At 41.6% G+C, this 23,009-nt stretch overlaps 2 protein-coding genes across 2 annotated transcripts in view; both read right to left on the reverse strand.

Annotated features, from left to right (window-relative positions):
* Window positions 1-4,916, reverse strand: part of LOC141590582 (G-type lectin S-receptor-like serine/threonine-protein kinase At1g11300) — a 40,892-nt gene extending 35,976 nt beyond the window's left edge. The window contains exon 1 of the mRNA XM_074411158.1: window positions 4,774-4,916. The gene's annotated coding sequence lies outside the window, so the exon portion shown is untranslated. The remainder of the gene's footprint in view (window positions 1-4,773) is intronic.
* LOC141590583 (G-type lectin S-receptor-like serine/threonine-protein kinase At1g11300) lies at window positions 1,192-2,471 on the reverse strand. Its single transcript, XM_074411159.1, has 2 exons — window positions 1,915-2,471; window positions 1,192-1,795 (listed from the first exon to the last, which is right to left on the reverse strand). Exons 1-2 carry the CDS (start codon window positions 2,469-2,471, stop codon window positions 1,192-1,194), a joined length of 1,161 nt encoding a protein of 386 aa, XP_074267260.1.
* Window positions 4,917-23,009: the final 18,093 nt, after the last annotated feature.

A 23,009-nucleotide genomic window follows, 5' to 3' on the forward strand; every position in this document is an offset into this window, starting at 1 on the left:
GGGAAGGGCTTCTCGTCCGACTTTGGTGAGTCGGACTTCTTTCTTCTCTTCGGGGCGGGCCTCGTTGTCGCCGCGCCTGTCCTCCCCGCGAGTGTGGGAAGGACTTTGGTCCGCCACCGACAACACGGGCACCGCTGGCGTTTTGGTACGCCCAACCTCTTGCATCGCTCCGGACAGGGTTGTTCGAGTCACTTTATGGGCCCTGTTCACCGTGGGGTGCGCTGCCGTCACCGTCGTCGTGACAGGGGGTGATCAGCTACTACCCATCAGTCCAGGAATAACTCGGTTTTCGCATCGACCACATGTCCCATGACAGTGACTTGGTCGGTGGGCAGCGGCGTTTCTAGCTCTTTCGGCATCCCGTACCTCGGTTCAGTGAACCGGCCGGTGGGGGACTGCCCGATCCCAGAATTAGGGACTGTGTCATCCTGGTAGGGTTCAGTTTCTACACTCACAAATTCTGGCTGTTTTGACATCTTCTTATCTCTTTGAATGGTTTTTTTTAAGGTAGGTGACTAGCTTTTAGTATGCGTTCCCACAGACGGCGCCAATTGTTCCGGGTGTAATCTCGGAGCAGTGTTATGACCACGTAAGCTTTGTTGAATGATGACTTTTCTTGACTCTTCCTTTCGGCCTCTCCTGAAACAATGAACAAACTGAGGGCTCGGCTTGGTACCGAGCGTACTCACTCCGACGCTCAAGTCAGTAAACTTAAAGGGATTAAGTTGTGTGTTACTTGGCAAAGTGTATTGTAGAGAGATAAGGGAGTTTATACCAGATTAATAGTGAGTTTATGGATTATTCGATTATTTTCGGATCGTTTTCTCAATGAGGATTGAGGAGTATTTATAGACTTTCACCTTTTGTCACGTAGTGGCCAAGTGGCCAAGTGGCAGAGCAGGTGGAAAGACCATTCTACCCTCGGCCGGGTGACCCATGGCAGGCCGGCAGGCCTGGTTGTCTTTATGCCGAGGGGACTGGATGTGAGTACGCGGATATGTCTCTCGGCTGGCTAGTTGCCGAGGCCGAGACCCAAGTGACAGGCCGGCATATTGTGTCGGTTAGGTCGTCCTTCTTGTTGACTTGTTGTCTTCTGGCTTTGACCAAGGTCAATATATTGACTCGGTCAGCGGGTGCAGAATATGCCCCATCAGTCATTGTGACAATACAGAAAACAAGACGTTGGCATTGTTACTTACGTAGTTCTGAGCTTGCAAGACGAAGATAAAGATTAATTCCGCCACTGGAAAACTCTTGAATGTCGATCAAGTGTTTCGACCAGTACATACACCCAGCTCCGACATCATAAGCATACGCTGTGCAAGAACAATTCTCTAAGCATTGGTTTCGACAATCATTTTGATTTAGTACTGACAACCACTCTTCAAGATCGGGCAACTTAACCGTGTCCATAAGTAAAAACCCATCTTGCGTGCTTCCTTTCCCGCACTGCAATGGAGTCCTCCTTACACAACCACTAGACCAATTTCCTCTGTTCCATTCCCCTGGGTTCTGTGGCACAAACCCCTTCAAACACCGACAAATTGGAGAGCTTTGCGAGTTACAAATACCGAATTCCCCAGATTTGCGATAGAAATCACACTCATCAATCGGATCCTGGTAAATTGTTACCCACGACTTAGAACCTGGGTCCCAGTAAACCTCGCTTAAGGAGCCATTGTAGTTGAAAACATAATGTGAGCAGGTTAGGTTGATAGCTCCAGTATATACAAGCGTGACACTGTATCCACTATCGTTTTTGTGGATGGAGTATCCGCGTAATCTGCTGTAGGGTCTGCATATCGCATTCCCAAGAACACGTTTCCATTCCATGGCCCACTTCTATAATGTCGTTTACTACCATCCCATATAACCACTTGAGGGTGACTCGCAGAATCAAGCCCGAGTGAATACCTGCCAATTGACGGGTCATAAGGAGTTTTCCACGCGTATAGCCTCTGCAAATTGTTTGAACTCATAGCCACCTGCATATTCGGAAGTAGCGAGTCTGTGGGGTCCTCGAAACTCTGCCATAGAATTTTACCGTTGTTGGTGCTTCTATAAATTAAATTACCGTTAACTAAAAAGTCGATAGTAGTATTAGTCACATTTGAGTGATTCGACTTAGGAGGTGGTATATTGGGTGACCACAAGACGTGTTTGTTGCCATTGACAACTTGAAGTATTAGTTTTTCGGAAATCATTAGTAATCCTGAAGAATCTTTTAAGGGGTTATTTCGATTTGCTACCCAAACATAGTACGTGGGAGAGACATTATTGTACCAAATCCCAAGATATCGGTTTTTGGTGTTTGGAGGACTAAAGAACCCGAGTTTGTAGGTACCATTTGTAGACACTATGGTGTTTGGATCCTTAAGTAGTTCAGTGACTGAAATATTGGTGGCGGAAATGGGTATGGGCAACGTTAGGCATGCGTAAATAAGCAGGGTAAATGCCCAAAGCATCTTCATTACTTCCTCGAGTCTCTCCACAAGCGCTTTCCTACAATGACATACTAGAGAATAAGAATCAAGTTGGCGTTAATTTCAAACTATTTACCCTTAGGTCCATGTAGGATTGTGTTTTTGTTGCTAGTTGAAGTAGCCACTTTGCTAAAATAACACTTAGTAAACGCTAAATGTATGTTGTTTAGCATTAGATAGCGTCAGAGTAAGTGACTCGGTTTAGTGGTAAAGGTGATATGTCACGAACCTACCATCAAGCAGCCTACGAAGGCAACATGCCAACATCTATTTATTCTATCGCAACATTGAGCCACTGTGCCAACTTCAATTTGGTCGGTGAATGATTCGCGTTACTGTAAGTATGTAGCAGCTATAGAGGCGTTAAGGTGTCCGAAAGAAGGTTTGAGAATCGTAGAGGGAATGTTTGGAATGCAAAAATAAGTGCGAAACAGAGAATTATTGGATATGATGCATCAGTTTTAAGGTATAGAAGGGATTAACATTAAGGGGGCGTTTGGTTAGAGAAAGGAAAAGGGAAAGGAAATTAGAAAGGGTAAGAGGGGGAAAGGTAAGACATTACCTAAAATTTAACTAGTTGTTTGGTTACATCAAGAAAATGACGTGTGGTGGGTTGTGGTTTGTTTTGGTGTGCGGGTGGTGGTTTAGGTGGGGTGGTTGTGGTGGTGGTGGTGGCAGTAGGTTAGCTGTGATGGTGGTGGTGATGGTGGTGGTGGCGGTGGTGTTGTGGTGGTGGTTTATGTGGAGTGGCTGTGGTGGTGGTTTTGGTGGTGGTGGTGGTGGCAATGGCGTCGTGGTGGTGGTGGCAGTGGGGTGGCTGTTGTGGTGGCGTCATGGTGGTTGTGGCGGCGGTGGTTTATGTGGGGTAGCTGTGGTGGTGGTGGTGGTGGTGGCGGTGTCTTGATGGTGACTCGTGTGGTGTGAGTCGCAAGTGTGGTGATAAGTAAATAAGGTGGTTGAAGGGTAACAAGGGTAATGAAATCTCATACCTTGGGGGTGGGAGGGTAAGGAATTAGATGGATTGAGGGGTAAGGAAGAGAATTTCATTCTCTTTGTTTGTGTCAAACAAACACAAAACAAACAAAGGAAATCAATAACTTTGTTTCTCTTTTCCTTTTTTATAGATTTTCAACCAAACGCCCCCTAAATTATTAAACTTTTATTCCGTGTAATATTTTTGAATTGTTCTCCAAGAGGCTCTAGTATATATTGTACTCTATTTCATTAACAAAAATCAGGTCATTATAATATCTTAGATGGTATCCGAGCCTAAGGTTCAACCGTTCAAACTTGGGCCTATATTGCGTCCGTATTATCTTTTAGGCGTTTTTTTTTTTTTTTGACGAGGGGTTGAATTCCCCGGGCCCATGCATTCCCGCACCACCACATGGACCATGTAAGCCACCCCTTTTGGGGGCTGCAGTGGCCAAGTGATCATCGTCCCAGCTGGTAGTCGAAGCCGGGACCTCTCAACTCCTGCACTTCAGCAAGATTCAAGATTTAACCCGGCTATCACTGGACTAACACCACTTGGTTAATTTTAGGCGTTATTTGGGTTTGTCAATTATGGGTGAAAAGATTTTGGGGAAAGTTGACATGCTTTTGGGTTTAGTGAATTTGTGTAAGGATGACATTGTTGACGTTAAGGTGGAGTTTTCTTATATATTGGTGCAATTTGCAAGTGGTTTTGCAAACTTAGATATGATTTGACGCCTTAGTATGGTGATTTGGGCTCCACGGAGAGCTATTGTGGTTCTTGAACATAGTGGATAGGTTGTCACTCGGTGTCGTGGTATTGAAATTGAGTATCACCCATAAGGGCCATAACACATAATATAGTATATAATGTAATGTAGGATTCATTAAATAATGAACACTATAATTGAAATTCCCATAGTATTACAAATAATTTGACGATGACGCTATAGTGGTTTCCTTAATATGATCATTACTATTAAGAGGGTTAGTAGAAATGGTCGCTAAACCTGTAAGACTGTCAATAAGGATTAGTAGAAATGGCAGCAAATGCTATTTTTGAAAAATTTAACTAGATTTTCTGGTTTTTATAAAATTCTAGCATTACTTACTAATCTGTCCAAAAGAATCGATGTATATTTTCGATCCCAAAAAATTAAATCCTATAAATAAACAAAATGAAGCAATAAAAACAAAACATAATAAATTTTGAAACACAAATTTTTATTTAAGCATTTAACATACTCAACTTAATTTTTAAACAAGAACTGTGTTATATAAATAGATTGAAAAAAAAAGCAAGCAGATAACATACCCGGTTACCAGTAAAGGCAAGTACTCGTGTAGCAAGCTAAACTTAATGTAAAATGGCAAGAACGTGAAATCAAGCATTTATAACAAAAATTGCAATGTGTTTGTTTCCGGTGTTAAATGCGTCGTTTGATAGGTGTTACAATAAATTTTGTGGTTGGTCTCTAATTCGATAGTGATTGCATTGACTCACACTCTTAACTCTTAAGTTTGTGGATTTTGAAGGGTACAAACAAAATATGAGTTGTAACTTGTAAGGAGTCAATGATAATACTATGTGACGGGAATGAGACACTAATGGTCCTTGTGCGACTTGTTCAAAATATGCCTGTTAATGGACTTCATTGACTTTGAACACAACTTGCTTAGAGATAGTAGAACTTTATATAAAGTTCTTCACATGTCATGTCACAATGCACCAACTCCAATTTTTAAGAATTTTTGTTCACAATAGAAGAACTTTATATGAAATTCTTAGATGGAAAAAAATCATAAATAAATAATGTAAAATGATTTCTCACATTTTACAAAGTTATATTTATTGGTTGTACATTTTTCAATATTTTAGAACTTGGTTCTTATTTTAGAACTTGGTTCTTAAAAATAAGAACCAACTTTTAAATGCAATAGAAGAACTTTTAAAATAAAGGTCTTGGTGATAACTCCAATGCTAAGAACTACTATTGCTATTGCTCTTAAAATATCTTCTTAGGCTCTTTGACCTTCTCTATATATGGTTTAGGATTTGGTAAAAATATTGGTTAATTACGGCCCGTATATACAAAGAGTCTTGCTTGTGACGGTCTTTTCAAAGAGACCTCTCACAGTCTAGGTAGCACGGACACTCCTCCTAACTAGCCGTCTCGTGTCCGACACCGTGTCCGACACCCGGACACCCGACACTCGTCGGACACACGCCAAAAAATGTTATAGTTTAGACGAAGAATAAATTGTCAAAAGAGATTGATTACAAGATTGGTTTGGGTGAGAAATGAGAATTAGTTATAGTTAAAGTCGAATTAACCTTCAGTTACCTAAATTTAGTATCAAATACATTACAAAAATAAAATCATACGTAATTTATAACCATAAAATATGTTTTTTTATTAAATTTAAATAGCGTGTTCCGTGTCCTAAATTTCATGGGATGCCGTATCAAGTGTCCGTGTCGTGTCGTAATAAAGTGTCAGTTTTGGTCTTTTTACTTTCTAGCTCACAAATCCCTCCCCACTTGCCTTCTTCACTTGCGCGCCCACTTACCCTTTTGTCTCACGTTTCTTCAAAATGACAGATTTTGTCTGTCACAAATGAAAATTTGTGCTGTATATATTACGGAGTAGTATATATGGAGTAGGGTCATAGGTGTGAGCATTAGTTCAAGATTGTATTGGACCAGATGAGATCGAAGACTGAAATTATGAATATTGTGGATAAAAGACCGAACCATTCTTGGCTGACAGGGGTAGCAGGCGTCGAGGGAGTTGACCGAACCATATATGGAGATTCTTTTATTACATGTGTAATTACCCGGAGCCATTCTTGGCTGACCCGCTCCAAGACTGTAATACGTTTTCAGCGCGCGCTTCATGAATCCAAAATCCGGTGGAAGAACAATCATCAAAATTTAAAACCCTAGGAATTATTCCTGAAACTTTCCATTAATTGCTTAATTAAGATTATGTAAGAACTACATCTACAAATTGCATCTTTAATTTTGTCTTTTCATCTTAATTATATGGAGCATCAATTTTATCTAATAATTAAGTTGTATCGATTTGTCTCAAGTGATTGCAAGGAACATTATTCATTCTGTTTATGATTTTGCTTTTCCGAATTTAAACTCGTAAATTGGGAATGGTTTTAATTTCAAAGGTGGAACCTTTGGTAAAATTAGGGTTATCATGCTTTCAAAATCATGCTATCAAGTAAAATGCATATTGGTGGTTTTAATTTCAAAGGTGGAACCTTTAATGATTTCAAAGTAAATTTAGGGGTGTTATTGTAATAATGCTCAAATACACCCGATTCAATCAGAACTCCGCAGTTAAATTTGCTTGATCCAATTAAAGAGAATTCATTTTCATAAAGTAACATGTCATATAAAAAGAATTAAAAGCAGAAGATGTCAACTAGCTTAGTTCAGATTCCGTCGGCATTAAAATCGCCCATAAGTGCATAACTCACATATCCCAAAAGTGTTAATGATTCCACCTCCAACCAGAAGGAACTATTCCTTTTGCCAGACACAATTTCGAGCAACAAAACACCGAAACTGTAGACATCTGACTTCTCTGAGAAATGACCTTCCATTGCATACTCCGGAGACATATAACCACTGCATGGACAATCAGTTAAAGAATAAGCATAAAAAAGAGTAAATCATCAGTAATTTGCTTGTTTAGGTAGACTTACTAGGTACCGACAACTCGTCTAGTTTCATCTTGATCCTGACCATGCTTAAAGATTCGTGCCATGCCAAAGTCCGATATCTTTGGGTTAAGATCTTCATCTAGCAAAACATTGCTCGCTTTAAGATCTCTGTGAATAATTCTTAATCGGGAATCTCTATGAAGGTAAATTAATCCTCGACAAATCCCTTCAATAAGGTAAACACAACCACTAGACCAATTTCCTCTGTTCCATTCCCCTGGGTTCTGTGGCACAAACCCCTTCAAACACCGACAAATTGGAGAGCTTTGCGAGTTACAAGTACTGAAAGGCCCACATTTGCCATAAAAATCACACCGACAAGTGAATGCCCAAAGCATCTTCATTACTTCTTTTCTTGAGTGAATTGAGTCTCTCCAAAAGCGCTTTCCTACAATGACATACGAAAACGTATGAATTTTTTTCGGGTCTTAATAAACTAGTTATCAAATTGGCATCCATTTCAAACTATTTACTCCAAAGGGGTCTATGCAGGGTTTTGTTTCCGTCACTACTTGAGTAGCGACTTTGCTAAAATAACACTCATTAACAGCTGAACGGATGTTGTTTAGCATTAAACAGCGTAGTACGTGACCTGGTTTAGTGATAAAGGTGATATGTCACTAACCTCCCATAAATCAGCCTACAGGAAGGCAACATCAAATCGTTGAACCGCTGTGTCAACTTCAATTTGGTCCCGAATGATAACGTGTTTACTTTAAGTAGCGGCTATGGAGGTGTTAAGGCGTCCCAAAGAAGGTTTGCGAATTGTAGAGGGATCTTTGGAATGCAAAAATATTAAGTAGAGAGATTTATTGGATATGATGCATGAGTATTAAGGTATAGAAGGAATTGATATTAACATTTATCTAACTAAAGCATACGGACTTTACTCTTTCACATACACTTTTTCATTAATTTTGCATCTCATACCCATTTACCTAAACTAAGTACAATTGGTCTCCCTTGTGACCGGGTTACCATTTGTGGCGGATATTTTGTGAGATAAAATGGTAACAAAATGGGTTAGTGGAGAAAGGGGACCACATGAATAGTGTTGTAGAGAGAGAAAAAGTGGGTACATTGTGAGGTAAAATGGTATCCGTCACAAGCTTGTGACGGATATGTCATGTCTTCAATGAGAATTTGTGAACTAAGTAAACCAATCTTTCACATATTCTTCTATCAATTTTTTTCCCTAAAATTTAATCTAATTGCTCCAAAAACATAAACAATGGATCCTAATTCTCCGTTTTGTGAAGCAATTTAATTGTTTATTAATTACTAATACGCTTTATTTAATTTATCATTGTTTATTTGGTTATATAATAGGATGAAATAAGGGTTTATGGTTGGTATATGGTTGATGGTGGTACCTTGGTGGTTGGTGCGGTGGTTAGGGTGATGCACGGAGGTCAGAGTAGTGCGAGTGTGGTGGGTGTGTCACGGGTGTGGGTGGGTGAATCTGGAGGTGAACGGGGGAAGAAGATATCATAACTAGTGGGGGAAGATATCATAACTAGTTAACCAAGTGCTTGCAGTCTAGTGGTAGACTTGGGTAACCTCAAAGCTTGCAAAGGCAAGAATTGCGAGGTCCCATGTTCGAACCCACGGATGAGCAATTGCATGCGGTTATCTCGGCGGCCCCAATTGGGGTGGTTTACATGGTCCAGGTGGTGACGCCGGAATGCCTGGGCCCGGGGGGATTAAACCCCTTGTTACCAAAAAAAAAAAAAGATATCATAACTAGTTGTTTAATAAATTTGTTTGTTTTTTTCTTAAAAAAGATATCATAACTAGTGGGGGAAGAAGTAGACGAGGTCGGCCGGCAAATAGGTCGACCGGAGCAGGGGAGGTGTGATACGTGCCTAATGTATAGTCTTTTTAGCCTATTTCAGCACGTATTTCTATGCATTTTTATACTATTTTTATGGTATTTTGCCCCGAATTGGCTACTTTGGTTCGTTTTGTCCATTTTGTAGAAATGAACGCGAAAGTAGTGGAATCGTACTCTTTTTCGTCCTTTTTGCATGCATTTAGAGGAGACGGGATTGTTCCAGAGTGAGATGCTGCATTTGGAAGCGTCGTGGCACGCATTACGAGGCATTTAGGCGCCGACTTGAGCTGAAACGAAGTCAAAGTACTCGATCGAGCTGTTTTACCACTCGATCGAGTGGTTTTCTACATCCCAGAATGGTCGATCGAGCACTTTATACTCGATCCTTAACTTGCAGAAAAGCCATCTACTCGATCGAGTAACTTTCTGGTCGATCGAGTGGATTTGGCTGAGGATTTGGTCGATCGAGTGGTTTTAATCCACTCGATCGAGTGGTTTTGATGGTTTTGGGCTTTAATCAGCCCGCGTGAGTGTTTATTTCGCTAAACTCTTTTACTTTGCTATTTAAGCACGCTTTACTAAGTTAATTAGAACTATCTTTTATATTATCAAACTCTCTACTGTTAAACTTTGTTACGTACATTATTCCACTTCACTGTAGCTTTGTTTTGGGATTATTATTGCTCGGATTCGATTGTTCTTTACGCCGGATTCGCATTGATTGTAATTCCTTCTCTTCCTTTAATAATAATTAATCATTTGTTGCATTTAATTTCTTGTTTGTCTCATTATCTCCTTTGCCCTAATTTACTTTTGTGCAATTTATTGTTTATTTCATAATGTTTATTGTTGGGAATTTAATTGCTGTTAGTTTAATTAGCGATATGAGTAGCTAAACCCCTTTCATGTTGGGATTAGGGGACCTGCGGTAGAAATGTGACGATGTAGTAAATGAATTAGACGAATTGATCCAAGACTCTGTCACCATAGCAATTTAATTGTATTTATTCGACTTAGTTGAGTGCACGCTTTTATGTCACCCTTTAATCTGGCTAAAATTAATCCTGGATCGAAAGATTGGACTAAATAGGCCTGCTATGAACAGTAGACTACCCTAATGAGGATGAAAGTTAAGTTAGTGGTATTTTAGGATAGAAAGTGGACCGAAAGGACCTTTCAACATCCGTCTTACATTAATTCGTCTGAGTCATTTACAGCTGAGTCATTGGACTACCGCAATGGACCGAAATCCTGACATGTCCCTCTCTTCTTGATAGTTTAAACCAATTTTCTTGTTTTAATTACTCTTATCTTTATTTCTCTTTTCTTAAATCTCGTAGTTTAGAACTCAATTCAAACAACCCCCCATTTGTTACCTTAGGATTAGAATTAGCGACTGATAATTGCATTACCTCCCTGTGGATTCGATACTCGACTGCCTCTGCTACATTTTAGTTGAGACCGTTAGGTTTTATCTTTGATAGGGTTGCGATAGCCATGTCAAATTTTGGCGCCGTTGCCGGGGAGGCAATTGTTCAATTTATTAGTTGTTTTACTTTTAATCCTTCTTTTAGTTTAAGGGACACCCATTCCTTAGACTATTCTTATATTATGTTTGTAGTTTCTTCTTATGCGCAGGTCACAGGGTGGTGAATTATTGCCTTATAATCCTGAGATTGAGAAATCTTTGCGCGAGTTGAGGCGATCAACTAGGGTATTGCCGACAGAGGAAGAGCTGAGTACTCTGTCTAGTTACTACGAGAACACTCTATTTGAGGAGGATCCACCTTCATCTCCAGTTTCCAATTCATCAGCTGAGACAGTCACTTCTCCAGACTTTCTAGAAATGGCTGAAGAAGCAACTATTGCCAGTCACTCTGAGCCGACAGCAGCGAATCTCTATAAGGGATTTGTATTACCAGGGGAGGCAAGAAAATTCGAGCCGAAGCCGGCCTATATCAATTTGGTTGAGAGAAACCAATTTGGGGAGCGCAATCGAAGATGCTAAGCACATGGAGACCTTTATCGATTATTGTTGTTCCATACCCCCACCAGCTGGCGTGACCCCGGATCAGATAAAAGAAACCATGTTTATTTTCTCACTCCGCGATGCTGCAAGGGAGTGGTATAGGGATCTGGACCGGGCTGCTAATGGGATAACCGACTGGAATTCATTGGCCTTGGCGTTTTACAAGAAGTACTTTTCTGCCTCGAAGACTATTGCCATTAGAGCTCAGATCACGAGCTTTAAACATGGGCCTGGTGAGAACTTTCATGAAGCATGGGTCCGTTTCAAGAAGCTGGTGCGAACCATTCCGCGCCATGGGTTCGAAAAGTGGAGTCTATGCAATCAGTTCTATAACGGGTTGTATGACGATCAGAGGGCTATTTTGGATGTCATGACCAATGGCCGATTTCTTTGAGAATATGGGAGAGACTAAGGGGTGGAAGATCATTGATGACTTAGCCACCCATAAAGCTGAGTATGGGAATTCCAGGGGAAATCAAAGGAGAGCTGCTGAATCTTCTTTTGTAGCTGCACTAGAAGCTCTTACCGCGAGGTTTGATAAATATGAGTTGGGAGGAGTTTCCAAAGGAGGGATGTATCAGGTAAATGCTGTTTCAGACGGTCCTTTCGTCTGTAGAAGATGTGGAGCTGAGGGACATGTTTCAGAGAATTGTCCTAGTCCTCTTGAGTCTTGTGCTGCCTTTCAACATTACAGGCAGACGAATACTTATTATGAGCCGAATGTTCATCCCAATTTGAGGTGGACAAGCCAAAATGTGCTCAATCCCACTCCTCCTCCGAACCAGCAGCAGCCGTATATTCCTCCACATAAGAATCAACAAGGCTATCAGAAGCCTCCGTCTTTCAATCCTCCTAACCATGGTGCATCATCTTCCGGTGGGGTGACTGAAATAGGAGAGCTTAAGTCCATGATGCAAGCCCTTACAAAGCAACTTCAGCTGAGTGATCAACGAAGAAACTCAAGTGATCAACAGAAAGATGCGTCCATAAAGGCACTTGAAACTCAAGTAGCCCAATTGGCCGCGAATCAGTCCACGAGAAGGCAGGGTCATTTACCGACTCAAAATGAGAAGAATCCACATGAGACGGTAAATCTGATAGAATTGAGAAGCGGTCTTTCTTATGAGGGACCGGAAGTGTCGAAATCAGACCCGAGGATGGCTGTAACTGATGATGAACAGTGTTCTGTCGAAGAAAATAAGCTCACGGGAAATACATCGCTCGATCGAGTGGTTCCTAGTGGTTGATCGAGCAGTTGTGTTGAAGAAAGTGGTCGATCGAGTAGTTTTTCTACTCGATCGAGTGAAGAGCAAAGTGGAGTTGGTCGATCGAGTGGAAATTGTACTCGATCGACTGACTTTGATGAGGAAACTGCTCGATCGAGTGGATATCTTGGTCGATCGAGTAGTTTTGATGACGAAAAGCTTATTCCAGAGCCTGCTAGTGCTCGTTTAAGCGAGGAATCACCAGAAAGACCTCGTTCGAGGGGTAAGAAGCGTTCAAAGGATACAGAACTTGACCCGAAAGATACATTGGAAGAGAGAAACAAGGGACTCGAGATACCTATCACGGTTCCCTTCCCGAGGCGGCTGCAGAATACAAAAGCTAATCAACAATTCGGCAAATTTGTCGAACTTCTGAAGAGCTTGGAAGTCACTGTGCCGTTCACCGAATTGCTGACAAAGGTACCCTCTTATTTAAAGTTTATGAAAGAGATTTTATCGCGTAAGAGGACCATTAGTGATAGTGAGACCGTGGCTTTAACTGAGGTGGGGTCAGCCCTATTTCAAAATAAGTTACCTCCTAAGCAGTCAGACCCGGGTAGTTTTTCAATTCCGTGTCATATCGGTATGCATTTGATTGATAACGCGCTATGCGATTTAGGCGCTAGCGTAAGTGTCTTACCTTTGTCTCTGGCTAAGAGATTTGGTTTGACAAAGCTTAGTTGCACCAACATGACTGTCCAGATGGTCGACCGTAGTCTATCACGGCCACTAGGTGTAGTAGAAGACGTACCGGTTCAGATCGGGAGATTCTTTATTCCCGTAGATTTCGTTGTCTTAGACATCCCCGAAGATGCACACACCCCTATTATTTTAGGGAGACCATTTTTGTCTACTGCCCGTGCAGTAATAGACGTCGGGGGTAAGACTTTGACCTTTCAGGTAGGGGACGAGGAGCTGATTTTTCATCAGTCTAAGTTCCGGAGGGCTCCCATGCAAGCTCAGCCTTGCAATGCCCTCTCTTCTATTGATCCTATTATTGACACTCCAGATGAAAATTTGGAGAATTGTGCTGCTATTGTTACCCCTCCGCCTCAGATTGAGAGCAAAAAGGAGGAAAGTTCGTCTGTTTTCCTTGCTGCAGGTACAGATGAAAGCAATGAAGGAGCTGTCAAAGGACATGGTGCAATTATTATCAATCAAATTGGAAATGATGACGCTACAGCTGGTGATAAAGAAGCAAGGACGAGGAAAGTTCGCGCTTACGTGGATGTGAACTACTCCCCTCCTACCGTTTCAAGTGATAATTCATGCTCATGGAAGTTGAAGAGGACAGTTAATGTTGCTGAGGTGACGTCCTCCAGTCAGGAGCCCACCGAGGGGCTACTGAAATCTGTTGGGAATTGAGCGGGGAAATGCCCCGTGTAACACTTTGTAATAGATAATTTTTGAATTTCTTTTGAATTTGTTTTATTGCGTTTTAATTAGGACAATTAGTTTTAGACATTTTTTTTAGCGTAGACGTAAGACTATAGACTGTTCTTATGCGTTTTTGGTATTTTGGGAAATTTTTGGATGTGTTTTTATGCAGGTTTGGGGAAGTTTTACGCATCCCGAGGAAGAAAAGACGAAATTCAAGAGCTTACGCGAGAAAAGTCCTCGATCGACTACTTTTTGTACTCGATCGAGTGAAAAACTGGTCGATCGAGCACTTTTACCAGTCGATCGAGCAAAGCAATAAGTGGGACTTCTCGATCGAGTGAATTCTCCTCGATCGAGCAACATGAGCATCAACAGTGCTCGATCGAGTGGTTTAAAACCACTCGATCGAGTGAAATCAACAGGACACGGGAGTTTTTCTAACTTAAACTCTTTTATTCTTATTTTTCATTCATTTATCCCTAATTTCGTCTAAACACCCCCCTCTTGTGCGATCAAAATCAACCCCAAATCCCTAAGTTTCTTGCCCAATCTCCAAATCCGCCACCTACAATCTCTTGTTTGCTAATTAATCTCCAAAAGCCCCTTATTTTTCCCTTAATTTGTGTTGATTTACACGGTTTTCAAAGAGGATTAGGGTTTGCGGTTTTGAGATCGAAAATCGCCTATTGTTCTTGTTTTTTTGAAGATTAATTGCTTATTGTAGGTTCTTGTGGACAGCGGGCCGCCCACGGGGGCGCTTGGTGAAAGGGCTCGAAAACAAGCGTTTGCATTTTGTATGGAGTCGCCACCAATTTTTATGGGAAACTGGAACCGTTCGAATACCTCGTGTCATGTCAAGACACAAAGTAGTGACATGAACACTAAGCAATCGTTACCCTTAGCATTCTATGTCTAGAATGACTCTCGTGGATGCCAATGAACACGGGTGTTCACAGAGATCTGGAGTAAGGGGTGAGGGTACGTATTAGGAAGCTCTTTTGATCGAACACCTAATCCCGCCCGCCTCGATAGCGGCCTCTACTAATGATTAGGGAAGTTATTCGTACTTGATATATCGTCGGCTATATGCATGAATGCAACATCCATAGATTAATCCTAGCATGTGAGAATTTAACTAAGTCGGTTGACAATTAGCATATAATTGGGTCGAAGCAGGATTTAATGTTGATTACATGTGAAAACATACAAACAATAAAAGGAATACAATAATTATAAATTACAATAATTACAACGGAATAGGCGATTTATGTCGAAAATACCTTTAAAACGGATGATTTGATAAAAAGGAATAAAAGAATAAAAGGACTAAAATTAAAGAAATAGACGAACATGAATTAGGTGATAATACGATTAATAGTAGATTAAATACGTAAGCTAATTAAACTAGGTCAAGGCAACAACGGAGTTCAGAGACAGAACTCATCCTGGAACAGGCGCAGCAGGACTGCGCCCTCTGGAAGAGGCGCGGCGATTCTTGCCGATCTCATTCCAAGGGTGAGTTCAGGTCGTGAAGCGGAAGCGCAGCAATCGTTAATGTCAATTGTTAATTTGATGATTGATTAAATTATTTGACTCGGATGGAAGTGATTAACAGATTAATTATATGTGAACGATGGTCATAAAAGCAATAAACATGAATGAGATGGAATTAAATGAATTAATTACATGAAATTATGATGAATTAGTGAATTAAACTAACTAAACAAATTATTAGATTAAACATGATGATTAATGACGAATATGCGATGAACATGTGAATAAACAGATGAAAACTATATCAAAGACGAATTCCAGAAACCCAATATGAACAAATTGAATCTCTACAACCCGGAATTGAATTTAATGACGAAAACCCGCAAATATGAGTTATTTGGGATCTAAGTCGGATTTATGAATGAGTTAAACATGTGAATGAATGAATAATATACATGTGAATTAAACTATCATGTGAACGAAGAATTAATCAAGCAAACAAAATAAACAAAAGCAAGACGAAATTTACAGAGGACGAAGAAGAAGAAAAGAAGCGAGAGCTGCTGGCGGCCCTCACGAAGAGGCGGCGAGAATGCGCTCCTTCAAGAGGCGCAGCGATTCTGCGTCTTTTCTCGATCGTCGATCTACGAAAATCCGTAAAAAAGAGGTTTTAAAGACGGTTTTAGAAATCGGTTTTAGTGAGGTATTTTCGACATAAATCTTACATGAGTGATACAATAAAAATAAATACAATAAACAAATAAGGATTATACACCCTCAGACTTACATGTTAACGAAACGAGAAGGACTAAGAAAATCGATTAGTGATGCTCGACGCGAATGCAAAGAGAGTGCCCTCGTAAGAGGAAAACGATTAAGTTGATTGATTATTGTGGAGTTGGTCAAATTGGTCGGTCATGCAACGGAGAGGCTGGTACCCGGAAGGATCCGAGCTTACGTGGTCGAATGTTCAAGCACGTAGGCGCCAATTAGTAAGAACAAAGTCTAGAATGCAAAGGGAGAAGAGAAGGGCGGACACTCGCGTGAGAAATATGAGGAACGAAGGCTCCTATTTATACTAATCACGCGAAGGAATTATGGTAAGACTTGGATACGGAAGGAAAGATCCGGAAATAACCGACTTAGGTTAAACACGGAAACTTGGACAAAAAGAAAGCCCTGGGAAAAGGCGCAGCAGGCACTGCGTCCCTTGGAAGAGGCGCAGCACTTGCTGCGTCCTTTCCCGGGTAGGTTCCTCTGCGCGTAGAAAACGCGTTTGACAGCCTGTCATATTTTAGGCATAACTTTCTCTACAAGACTCGGATTAAGGTGATTTTGGTGGCGTTGGAAAGCTAAAAGAAAGATCTAGAACTTTCTGTGAAATAGGCCTGACTCAAAAAAGTCGTTATCACCTCGTAAAACGGGCCTAAAGGTCGGGTTGTCATTTTAGCTAAATGAAATGCACATTTTGTAATGTAAACTTTTAGTTTAGCCTAATGAAGTGACATGAGACTCAAAATGAGATATAATCTCAATATTTTATGACATCCTAACCTTAGGTAGACAAGCACATCGCTTTGACTCGGGATTTGACGGTGTTAGGAAATGAAGACGGTTTTTGACCCGGACTCCAAATGTACTCTAATTACTGCCAAAACGACCGTATCGGGACGTAGATGACAACTAAGAGGTAGACATTAATATTTGAGCAATTACTTGACGATAAACTTACGAACTGTCACAAATCGCTCCGCGTACCAAACATGCGGCCCAATCATCACCGGGTGGTTTGCGGGAGGTGCAGAAACGAGGTGTCTACAGTTCTTTGCCATCAAGTAAGTGATTTCTATAACCTCTTTGCATTATATTTTCGATTATTTCGAATTTTATGAGGTGAAATTGAATTAGGGTTCGAAAATCCATGGCTAGTCGATTTTTTTCGACTTAATTTGTGTTTATTACCCTTAATTATCTTGCTTGATGATCATAATTCCCCTTCCTCGCTGTTTTTGCATGCTTAATCCGAATTCTATATGGATTTTTGCGATTTGGACTCAGGACAGTCGAAAATTTCGACTGTCAGACGGTTTTTGCTGTTGTCATCTGTCTAAGCTAGCTTCCTTGTTGCGATAATACTGCTATTTGTAGAATGTTTAACATGCCTAACATGCTTCCATTCGAATGTGCGTGACTTTTTGCGGTTAGGGCTGTTTAAGTCGAATTTTTATTTGTCGACGGTTTATATGCTTCCATGATTTAATTAACTTCGAGTTGATGCTTACTATGTTGTTAATCGCTATTCCGTTCCTATCGCTATTTGCATTCTGTCATTCGAAATTTTGAGGAATCGTTGGGATTTATTTGCTGTAAAGTCGAATTTTTCGACTGGTAGGGGATTCACATGCTGTCACATGCTGGTTTTACGTGTTGTTTTAGCCACGGTTAGCAGCTATTTTCTTATCGTGTCCTCTGCCCTATGTTCACAGGATGGAGTCTAGTACTTTGCCTTCTACCAGTACCACCTCCAGCCCGTCCTTGAGTGAGTCAGTGGCCCCTCCTGTTGCCACTACCACCGCCTTAGTCACTACTGCAGCCCAGTGTTCCTAGTTTCAGCTGCAGGGACAGTTTTTGCTTCGGCTAGCTCTGCTGCTAGCTCAGTTCAGGCTGCCACTTCCACCACGGTCACCACCACTGCTAGCACTGCTGCTAGTTCTTCTTCAGTGGTGGACACAGCAGCCACTACATGTACACCAGCCACCACTTTTACACCTGTGGCGGACTCGCCTGCGGTTGCAGCTGCCTTCAGAGCTGCCCTGGTTCCTTACACCGTCCGAGAGCGGGCTGCTGCCTTGCGTTCCAGAGGCCGGGGTCGTAGACAGTCTCGAGCTACGCCAACTCCTTCTACCTCTACTTCCGCTCCTAGCACTTCTACAGCTTCTGCTTCTGCTTCGCTTCTACTTCTGAGACAGTCACAGTCCGAGGGGACACTTCCCTCGACTCTCACCCAGCTCATCCGCAGGTATTATTCGTCAACGCTTTACACCGTGAGAAATTTTATAACCTGATAAAGTGTGTACATGTACCTTCCCGATTTTTGGATAAATCGGCATTAGATAAACTCGGCATTTACGAGTCAGTCTGTACTTTACTACGAGGCACGGGGATGGCCGGACTCATCACTATGAGAGGCTATACCTTCCTAAAGCTGAGCCATGAGTTTCTCAGCTCCTTTACCTTCTCCTCAGGGGCATACGATACTGACCCCGACAGTCTTTCTGTCTCCTTCCGGTTGTTTAACCGGACTTTTCCGATGCCCTTGGCGGAGTTTGGTAGGCTACTTGACCTTACTTCTACGGGCGTGAAAGTAGCCCCGAGGAAGGTCTACCGTCAGCTTTGGCGGTGCCTGGCCTAGACCACTTTTCAGGAGCGAAAGCTCCATCAGGTCCACCTTCCCCCCGTCCGTTGTTTTCTTAGACTGATGGGGAACTCTATTTTCGGCCGAAAGGAGCCGAATAACATGACCAACACCGAGCTCTCCATCCTGGGCGGTTATCTGAACGTCGACTGTGAGGGTCCTTTTACCTTCAACATAGCTTACTTGACCGCCCAGTACCTCCACGACCAGGGGCTGAAGGAGACGGGAACCATTGCCTGCGGTGGCATAGCCACCATTCTTGCCCATCGCCTTTACCTCACCTGGCCTCGTGACCTGCAGTACCTCCCGGGAGAGAGGTTACTGAGTCTAGAAGCCATGCTCTCCCAGCATTGGCTAACCCCAGACTACCAGACTTGGAAGATTGACGGCTCCTTGTCTGTTGACTTACCTTGTGACAGTCTCCCCCGTCTTGAGCCCTTACCTACTGTGGTAAAGGGCCACCGTCTACCAGCACTGCCTCAATTTCACCTTGCACTTCGTCCTCGACCACCTCCTGATGCACCCGCCGCCAAGAAGCGGCGATTTGAGACTGGAGAAGGGTCTACACCTTCAGGGAGTACCCAGCCTTCCACGGCTACTCCCGATCCGAACCCTACTCCCACTACTACTACCACTCCTACTCCACCTCCCACTGACCAGACACAGTCTGAGCCGGTCTTACCGGCTACTTACGTACCACCTCCTCCTTTTGTGGCGCCCACGGTCATAGACCCAGGGGGCGCAGTTTACGGTTTGTTGCTTGCAGTTGCAGAGCGTCAGTCTCGTATGGAGAGGGACTTAGCTTTGACCTTACACCCTATGTACGAGTACCACTTGCGGCGACACAGACCGATCCCCGAGGGTTGGCCACACCCTTCCTTCTTCAGGTACCCAGCTGAGGGGTACCCGGCGTCAGAGGATGAGGAGGAGGACGAGGACCCAGAGGTGGCAGTGGAGAGAGCTCGTGCTGAGGAGCAGAGGAGGAGAGAGGAGGAGAGAGACCCGGAGTACACGGTGGTGGATGGAGATGGAGACAGCAGGCGGCGATTTACGACGAGTAGTAGTTATCTTGGTCTACTCACTTCCCCAGTTTTCTGGCTGGTTTGGGGAAGTTCGTATTTTGTATGTATCTCTCAATCTTTTATTTTGTCTCCTTTATTTTATTGCTTTTATTTTGTTTATAGGTTGTATATTCCCGTTCCCCCATATTTCTGCTGGTGTATGCTGGAGGACAACGAGGGCGTTGTCCGTTTTGGTTTGGGGAGGTTATATTGCATCCTTTTGAGTCTGCATCTGCATTTGTTTTGCATGCACGTTTATTTTTCAGCTTGCATTGTTGTTTATTTTCATTAAATTTCAAAAATTCAAAAAAAATTAGAAAATTTCAAAAATTCAAAAAATTTCACGTTTACTTTTGCATATAGGTTGAGTCGGAACGGTAGATTTCCATGATGACAATGCACTATAACTTGTCATTTTTACTTGAGCCTTGCACTTCTATTGATAGTTATTAGTTTTGTCATACGCATAGTCTACGAGTTTCTGTTCAAATATAGCTGACTGTTTAGACTTGACCTATAAGTTGGCAAACTACTTAAAAATTCTGAGTTTTTAGAGCCATAACTGGTGACATTCATGACCAGTTCATTAGGAATTTTGAGAGTAGTACTCCTTGCATAGCATGTTTATCATTTTTGCACATTCATGACATTCAATTTCTTGTCAAATGCACATATTCGGGTTTGTGGTTGGTGTCACATGCAGGGAGGTGCTTGCAAATTTCCCTTTCCTTATATTTTTCACCCATTTAGCTCCACATTAGCCAAAGCTTGCCTTTTTGACCCATTAGCTACATCCCAAACTAAGCCTGCCTAGTCAAGCTAGTTAGTATGTCTTTTGTGGTATGCTTTTCGGTTGCATTTTGGCCCGTATCTCTTGTTTCGGAGTTGTTGAAAAAAAAAAAGGAAGGAGGAAGAAAAAAATATATATTGAAAAAGAAAAAAAAAAGGGAAGAAAACGTGAAAATGAAAAAAAAATTGAAAAAATGAAAAAAAAAAGAGAGCTGAACGTGAAACAGAAGGAAGAAAAGAAAAAGAAAAGTTTGAAAAAAAAAAAAGAGTTGTTTTGTCTCGTTAGTCCTCTCAGACGGTAAAAAGGGAATTTTGTGACCGTCGACTCCTCCATTCTTATTCTATATTTTTGAGGAGATTGTGTTTGGTTTTAGTGAGCTGTGTGCCAAAAGAAGGGCACTTGTACTTAGTCTTTCGATCGAGTTGAGATTCGGATGGTTTCATTATGGTCCTGTTAGGAACTAGCTTGACGCTTTTACCTCCACATTTCCATAACATGTTTTGCCGTTCCCACATGAACCTCACTATTCCCAAATTATTTGCAAGCCCTCGGCTGTGACGGACATTATTGGTTGGATTGTGTGCATTAGTACTTGAATTGTCTTTCATTTTTGTTGCATGCATGCTATGTAGGTCGCAGTTAGGTGAGTGACTGTCTTTTCTTCTCTCTTTTACATATAACATTCACCCTTTGCTTCATGAGAGAAGAGTGACCACGAGAGAGTCCGATTTTGTTGGTCTTGCAAGGTCGATAGGTCGGCTATATTTCTGAACAGCTTATAATTCGTTTGCGTATTGACTATTTAGCTTTAACTGTTAGTTTTTGTTGCATTAAATTGGTTCAAGTAGACAAGTTAAGCTAGCTCTGAGTTATCATTTCCGTTCCATTAGTTTAGTTTTGAGTTTACTCGAGGGCGAGTAAAGGTTTGGTTTGGGGAGATTTGATACGTGCCTAATGTATAGTCTTTTTAGCCTATTTCAGCACGTATTTCTATGCATTTTTATACTATTTTTATGGTATTTTGCCCCGAATTGGCTACTTTGGTTCGTTTTGTCCATTTTGTAGAAATGAACGCGAAAGTAGTGGAATCGTACTCTTTTTCGTCCTTTTTGCATGCATTTAGAGGAGACGGGATTGTTCCAGAGTGAGATGCTGCATTTGGAAGCGTCGTGGCACGCATTACGAGGCATTTAGGCGCCGACTTGAGCTAAAACGAAGTCAAAGTACTCGATCGAGCTGTTTTACCACTCGATCGAGTGGTTTTCTACATCCCAGAATGGTCGATCGAGCACTTTATACTCGATCCTTAACTTGCAGAAAAGCCATCTACTCGATCGAGTAACTTTCTGGTCGATCGAGAGGATTTGGCTGAGGATTTGGTCGATCGAGTGGTTTTAATCCACTCGATCGAGTGGATTTGATGGTTTTGGGCTTTAATCAGCCCGCGTGAGTGTTTATTTCGCTAAACTCTTTTACTTTGCTATTTAAGCACGCTTTACTAGGTTAATTAGAACTATCTTTTATATTATCAAACTCTCTACTGTTAAACTTTGTTACGTACATTATTCCTCTTCACTGTAACTTTGTTTTGGGATTATTATTGCTCGGATTCGATTGTTCTTTACGCCGGATTCGCATTGATTGTAATTCCTTCTCTTCCTTTAATAATAATTAATCATTTGTTGCTTTTAATTTCTTGTTTGTCTCATTATCTCCTTTGTCCTAATTTACTTTTATGCAATTTATTGTTTATTTCATAATGCTTATTGCTGGGAATTTAATTGTTGTTAGTTTAATTAGCGATATGAGTAGCTAAACCCCTTTCATGTTGGGATTAGGGGACCTGCGGTAGAAATGTGACGATGTAGTAAATGAATTAGACGAATTGATCCAAGACTCTGTCACCATAGCAATTTAATTGTATTTATTCGACTTAGTTGAGTGCACGCTTCTATGTCACCCTTTAATCTGGCTAAAATTAATCCTGGATCGAAAGATTGGACTAAATAGGCCTGCTATGAACAGTAGACTACCCTAATGAGGATGAAAGTTAAGTTAGTGGTATTTTAGGATAGAAAGTGGACCGAAAGGACCTTTCAACATCAGTCTTACATTAATTCGTCTGAGTCATTTACAGCTGAGTCATTGGACTACCGCAGTGAACCGAAATCCTGACATGTCCCTCTCTTCTTGATAGTTTAAACCAATTTTCTTGTTTTTATTGCTCTTATCTTTATTTCTCTTTTCTTAAATCTCGTAGTTTAGAACCCAATTCAAACAACCCCCCATTTGTTACCTTAGGATTAGAATTAGCGACTGATAATTGCATTACCTCCCTGTGGATTCGATACTCGACTGCCTCTGCTACATTTTAGTTGAGACCGTTAGGTTTTATCTTTGATAGGGTTGCGATAGCCGTGTCAAGGTGAACGGGGGTGGTGTTGGGTGGTGAAGGGAGGTGAGGAAAGAGAGAAAAACAAGATCAGTTGAGTGAGGTAAGAAAAAAAACGATAAGGGTAATATTGTAAAATGAGTGTGTGAA

This window comes from Silene latifolia, chromosome 7 (assembly GCF_048544455.1).
Source record: "Silene latifolia isolate original U9 population chromosome 7, ASM4854445v1, whole genome shotgun sequence".
In the NCBI taxonomy this organism is placed as follows: Eukaryota; Viridiplantae; Streptophyta; class Magnoliopsida; order Caryophyllales; family Caryophyllaceae; genus Silene; species Silene latifolia.